Source organism: Onychomys torridus, chromosome 8 (assembly GCF_903995425.1).
Source record: "Onychomys torridus chromosome 8, mOncTor1.1, whole genome shotgun sequence".
In the NCBI taxonomy this organism is placed as follows: domain Eukaryota; kingdom Metazoa; phylum Chordata; class Mammalia; order Rodentia; family Cricetidae; genus Onychomys; species Onychomys torridus.
Genome location: NC_050450.1, coordinates 30,583,154 through 30,589,153, shown reverse-complemented (window position 1 = coordinate 30,589,153; position 6,000 = coordinate 30,583,154). Strand labels below are relative to the sequence as shown.

Here is a 6,000-nt window from a genome sequence, read left to right as displayed (position 1 = left end):
AGAAAATGGCCAGCGAGCTTACTAAAACTCGGACTTCATCCAACAGGAGTATGCTCTTATTTTCAGCATCTCCTTCCTGTGGTATTAACGTGCTGAAAGACAGCTCCTGGCCGTGCTGGTCCTGTCTACCAGCGCCCCCAGGAAGATAACACCCATGACCTGAGCTATAGTCATTCACAAAACCTGAGCAAGGAATCACAGCCATCGCTCATTCCCTGAGAATTCAGTTAGGAAGATGTCGAACACACACACACACACACACACACACACACACACACACACACACACTCCCTGAGTGTATAATTATCTGTAGGTGGAGAACTCCTAGGGAAGGTAATAAAAGAGGGCAGAGAAAAAAAAAAAAAGCTACTTTTTTTTTTTTTTTGGCCTGACTTCTAAACATCCCTCCCCCATCCCATTTTTCTGATCCAAGAATGATGGAGTTCACGGCAAAGGCATGTTTCCGGAAATGGAGATATGTCTCTCAAACCCGAAAAATTATTTATGTGAAGTTAAATATTCCACATTCAGAAACCCAGCAAAATCCAGAGTTAGGGACGTCTGTGCTTTCTTCTCCATAATGCACACAGACAAAGGTTAAAAACCCGGTTCTGAAGCCTGTCTGGCTGTCCTCTATGCTACAGATGAAAGGCGGGGTGCAAAGCGCTCAGAATCTGAGAAAGTACGAAGGACTGAAAGCTAGGGGCCCAATCCCTATCGGGCAGGATTCTTCTCTGCTGTCCCTCACTGTTCCTGGCTCTGCAACATGCAGGGATTTAGACATATGTGTGGGAGTGTTCAAGGGAGAACAAGTCCAGAGGACAGAGCGCTCCCCACACGTGTAAGCCTGCATCTCCCTGCTTAGTAGCTTGCGTTCATTCATATGGATGCACTGGTTAAATATTTGATCAGAGGTAGCAGAGTTACAAGGATCAGGTTTGCTCTAATGAGCACACCTTAGAACTGTGTGCTCATAAATCACAAGAGAGAAAAATATCCTAAGTGTAGCCCCCATGTCTAACCCTTTTTACCCTTCCTTCCCCCCATTTCCAGTCCCACCTCCCACCCCCCAAAATAAAGGAATGCTTGTAGCAGATTAAAGGAAGATTTGAGTTTGTAGCTACAGAGCAGGGGATTAGGGCCAGAGCGGTCCAAGTTAAACTGCGCTGCATATAAAAAATGGGCGGATTGGTGTCCAGATCCAGATCCAGTGGCTGGTACCACCTTCCTTTCTAAAATAAAATCTCTCTGGCATGAAGTCACCGCCTATTTCACATCCGGTTTGCGCTGGGACGTATTACTACTGTCTTGGTACAGAGAAATCTTTTGTTGTATAGCTGCAGATTGGATATTGGGAAGCAAATTTGGGTATGAAATCTCCAGTGCAGGAGCACGCAGAGTCCATGATGGCTCAGACCGAGTGAGTGAGCGCGGCGCGAGGACGCCCTCCGCCCGGCGCGCCCGCGCTCGCACAGTCGCGCAGCTCCAGCTCACCGCGATCCTCTCTCCCACACTTTTCTCCCTGGTCTGGAGCGATCCGGTGCCCAGAGGGGGCCCCGAGGTAAGTGAGACTTCGGACCGCGTAAACCCAGAGCTTGCAAACGTGCCTTTGTCGTAGCTGGAGAGGCACCGATGCTCTAGTGAGGAAGAGAGCAGGAGCCAGCAGGACAGGAGCTGAAGCTGGGAGCAGGTAGAAACAAGGAATGTTTTTCTTTCAGGGCGAAAACTGCAGCGATATAGGAGCAGAATTTTCTCTCTTCCTTCTCTCCTCTGTGAGGCAGATTTGAATGTACCCCAAGGGGTGGGTGGTGACATGTTGTTTTGATTTTTTTTTTTTTTTTTTTTTTGACCAAGGGGAGCTGGGGTGAGTTGGGGGGGGGCGCTGGGGCTTGCCATCAGCTGAAGTTAAGAGGCTAGAACAGAAAACCTGTCACCCTGTTCCACGCTAGGGAAGACTCGCTCACCCTGCCTGTACATGTCCCTTCTTCCCTTCCCAGCTGCCGCTGTTGAAATGCCCTCTGGTGTAGGGGTCTCTCTCATGCTGGAAATGAGAAGCTGAACTTCCTTGATCTGGGTGGCAGGGGAGGTGGGTAGTGGAGCATGTGTCTGGCTAGGGGCAGGATGGAGGTGGAAATGGGTAAGGAAACAGCTCTGTGCTCCTTTTTCAACTGTTAGGTTTGTATTCGCAAGAAACTTTCTTCCTCCACAACTGAAGTGCCATGGCAGGTTTTGTATTCCTCCAGATATCAGAGGAGTGCAAAAGCCATGGTGTCTTGGTCTGGGGTTCTGTTTCCTTCGCCCCTTTAGGACTTTCTCCCCTTTTCTAGAATCAATGGGAACTGATAGGGCTAAGAGAAGTTGTTCTCCTCTTCAGAACAGATGTCATTTTTTTAAAAAAGGATGAATTATCATCATGTGATTTGGATCCAATATTTTAACTTAATGATATTTATCCAAGATGTCATATCATATTCTACTCCTGTGTGTCAAAAACCAGTCACCAAAGGAAGAGAAAGCTATGATGAAGCTCACAGCTCTTATCTTTACATCATTTCACTCTAAAGAAATTCGGGTTCCTTGCTTACATGCCTGTTTGTGAGGGTTTTTCCTGATTAGAATGATCCGGGAGAGTGTGGAGAGCATTTTGTTGATGTATTTAAAGGCATACCACATGGAACTAGAGAGTGCTCAATGTAAAAATAGGTTTTAGAATGCTTCCATCTATTCATTCCTGATCTTACTAAGGAGTTAAGATTCAGGAGAGTGGTTAAAATAAAATACATGGGATAGTTTTCATAGTAGGACTGGAAATAATTTCAGTGCATTTAAGTAATTATATCTGCTTCTTAACCAGATGGTGCACAGAATGTCAAAATTTGGCTTAATAATTGTGTATATATACACACATAATTATATGAATGCATAAAACATACACATATATATTTCTATAAGCCTTCCACTCTATACTCCTTTATTCTTGCAATATCCCCCTACCATATCCAATTTTCAGCAACCAGATAATGATGGATTGCACTTTACCTAAGTGGGAATAAACACCCCCTTCTTCTTATGCAAAGCAAACTACTTAAGCTTCCATCTGTTTGAGATGAAGCATTTTCTAGCAGCAACCTGGAAGAAATTAGAGAATGCATGCAGGATATGTGTGGGTATATTAGTATGCATTGATGTGTGTGTGTGTGTGTGTGTGTGTGTGTGTGTGTGTGTGTGAGAGAGAGAGAGAGAGAGAGAGAGAGAGAGAGAGAGAGAGAGACATGGCTCGACTATAAAGTGTATTCTTTAGCTTCACAGAAACATTAGTGAGCATATTTAACAACCACAGAGGGGAAGCACGACTCTGGCATTCAACAGTGTGTTTCTAATGGTGTTTCTAAAGAGGTAAATAGAGTTGTTTCTGAAATCAAGGTACATCCAGAATTCAGAGATGCATTCAGTCAACAGGAGGTGTTAACCTCCCACCTCCCACCTCCCCACATGCTTTCCTGATACAGATACCAAGCCTAAATCTTTCAATACAGATTCTGCCACAGGGACTCAAATCACAAAGGTCAAAATTTTCAGATGATAAACAACAACAGAAAGGAACAAGCCAGCAAATAATGGAAATTTAAAGGCTATTTTAAAAAACAACTCACAGCTTTTGTGTTGAGCAATATTGTCACCTGAAAGCATTTCAACTTGAATTTTTTTACAGGCTAAACTAAATTCTGGTATATTTCAGAATGGAGAGATGGGAAGGAAAGTGGAAAGTGGATGGTCCAGGTTTCCATTGCTTCCAATAAGGTGTCATATTCCAGTGAGGTCATTTCCTGACTTCAAAGCATCATCTGGACTGCCTCAGTCAGCCCTAGTGGTTATAACCTGATGTTTCTTGCAAGACACATTGATCTCTACTTATTCCACTTTTCAGTTGCACAAGCCCGTGATGAAGAAAAGTCGGGGTCTCTCTGACTATCTTTGGGTCTGGACCCTCGTTCTCAGCACTCTGTCAGGAAGAAGGTGGGGGCACTTTATTTTAAATCTGCATGAAAATTTTTGTAATTTTTCATTTATTCCATCAGGGCAAAGAAAATTGTCCATGGATGCATACATGACTAAGGGAATTCAGAAAACTTTACTGAAATAAAATTTTAGCTAAAACTAAAGAAGAACTGAACATGAAAATAACTTTCTTATTAGGATGTTTGCTATAAAACACTTAACAAGTTTTATTTTGCTAAGAAATATATGAGTTCAACTTTGCAATCTGATATTGAACTTTGCAGTTTCATTTGTAACTGAACAAAGCATGCATCCTAATTTATGGAAAAGTTAGCCTATTAAACTCTGCATGCCCTATAAGTTGTAAATTTTCCAACAAGAAAATTTCTAACCATTTGCAAAAATCATAGAGTAATTTGTAGAAGCATGGAAGTAGAAAATTTAAAATAATATTTGTAACTTGATTGTTATGTCTATAAACACATGCATATTGTATTTTTAAACCAACAGAGATGTGCTGTACAAGATCAATATTTTAAAATACTAGATAAAAATTAAACTGCGCTAATCAAGCATGTATACTAGGAAGACATGCTGTGAATAAATTTCAGTAGGTTGAACTAACAAAAATATTTTTCTAATTATCCAATAAAAGTATGAGATATTGTAATAGCAACTATCTAAATGATCAAATAGTTTATATTGTCAATTATCTACTTTAATAGCTTTTGAGTAGTTTATTTTTGTGCCTCATTGGAATGTATTCATCACATGCTAAAATCCTGCACTCCTTGAAATGTAATAGGAAGTGAATCTTTAATGAGTTAAAGTCAGAGATATGGAGTCTCCTGGAAAGGCAGACATTTCTGAGGATTGGTTTTAAAAGAGATGTGCACTGTGTTATTTTTATTACTTTTAAGTATTATCATGTAAATAAATATCAGATGAATAAGACACACATTATTGTCAGATACTCTCAATTTGAGGAGTTAAAATTTTGAAAAATTATATGAAGTGTTACTATTATAATGACCTGTAGATGGAGTTAGTGCACAGTGTTTTATTACAGAGTGGTTCCTATGGAATCAAAAGCAAGTTTAGTAACTGACATTTATCTTCCAAATGCATATTCAGTTTAGGGTACTCTACATTGTTATTAGTATTTATACCCCCCAAAAGTCATCTTAATCTTTCTCCTGGGGTTCTTTTGTAGCAGTTGTAACTTTATATAGAGAATGAAGAGTTAGATTGAACATGAGCCTGATTACAAGGTCACAATAAAGAAAGATTTCATTCCAAATGAGATAGATGGGCTGGTCTTGTTTGGGAGGGGCTTTGGTCTTTGTATTCCAATGCTAACCATTGTTGAAAGGGAGATTCCTAAACTGAAAGTATTTCTCGCGTTTTGCGTAAGTTGTGGAAATACAGAAAGGACAGGTAAAGGTAACAGACACCAGGGATTCTGAGGGTTGTGTTAGCAGGCTGAGTATCCTCTGATGTCATCCTAACTCTTTCCCCTCTTAAATGTGTTGCTTCCTCCCTAAGAGTTTTCTCTGCGGAGAGTTTCCTGAATCCTAAGGTGTATTTGTAGTTCCTCTTCATCTTTATCAAGATGACCTTCTAGTGTCCTTGGACGACACATGGATGGCATTTGGTTTTGTGACAATGGATTTTTATAAAGAATCCCTTTCAGAAAACTGCTTTTGCTTTTGCCTTACTGCTGTCATCTGCCAATGAGACATTCGGGAAGTCACAAGCTCACTGAAAATTTGATTTAAAAAAAAAAAAACAAAATGAAACAGCAAGATGCTTAATTTTGCTAAAGGATAGTAAGTCCTCAATCTGTGTGACATGGATGGATGAATGTGTAATTGAAGAGAACGAAAAATGATTTCATAGAAATAAATTCCATCTATTTAACATCACAGCGAACTTTTACTTATAACTATTGAATTAAAACTCTATCAGAAAAATAGTCATTAGAAGTATATACAACTTAAT

The 6,000-nt window shown here is 40.4% G+C and overlaps 1 protein-coding gene across 2 annotated transcripts in view; it reads left to right on the top strand.

Moving 5' to 3' along the window:
- The first annotated feature begins 787 nt into the window (after positions 1-787).
- The window catches only part of Gabra1 (gamma-aminobutyric acid type A receptor subunit alpha1), a 54,658-nt gene continuing 49,445 nt past the window's right edge, over positions 788-6,000 (top strand). The window contains exons 1-2 of one of the 2 annotated variants that reach the window (XM_036196877.1): positions 788-1,561; positions 3,929-4,017. In XM_036196877.1, the coding sequence (XP_036052770.1) occupies positions 3,944-4,017 (74 nt within the window). In that variant the 5' untranslated portion in view covers positions 788-1,561; positions 3,929-3,943. Of the gene's footprint in view, positions 1,691-3,928; positions 4,018-6,000 lie in introns of both variants that reach the window. The other variant, XM_036196878.1, reaches the window with a different exon arrangement.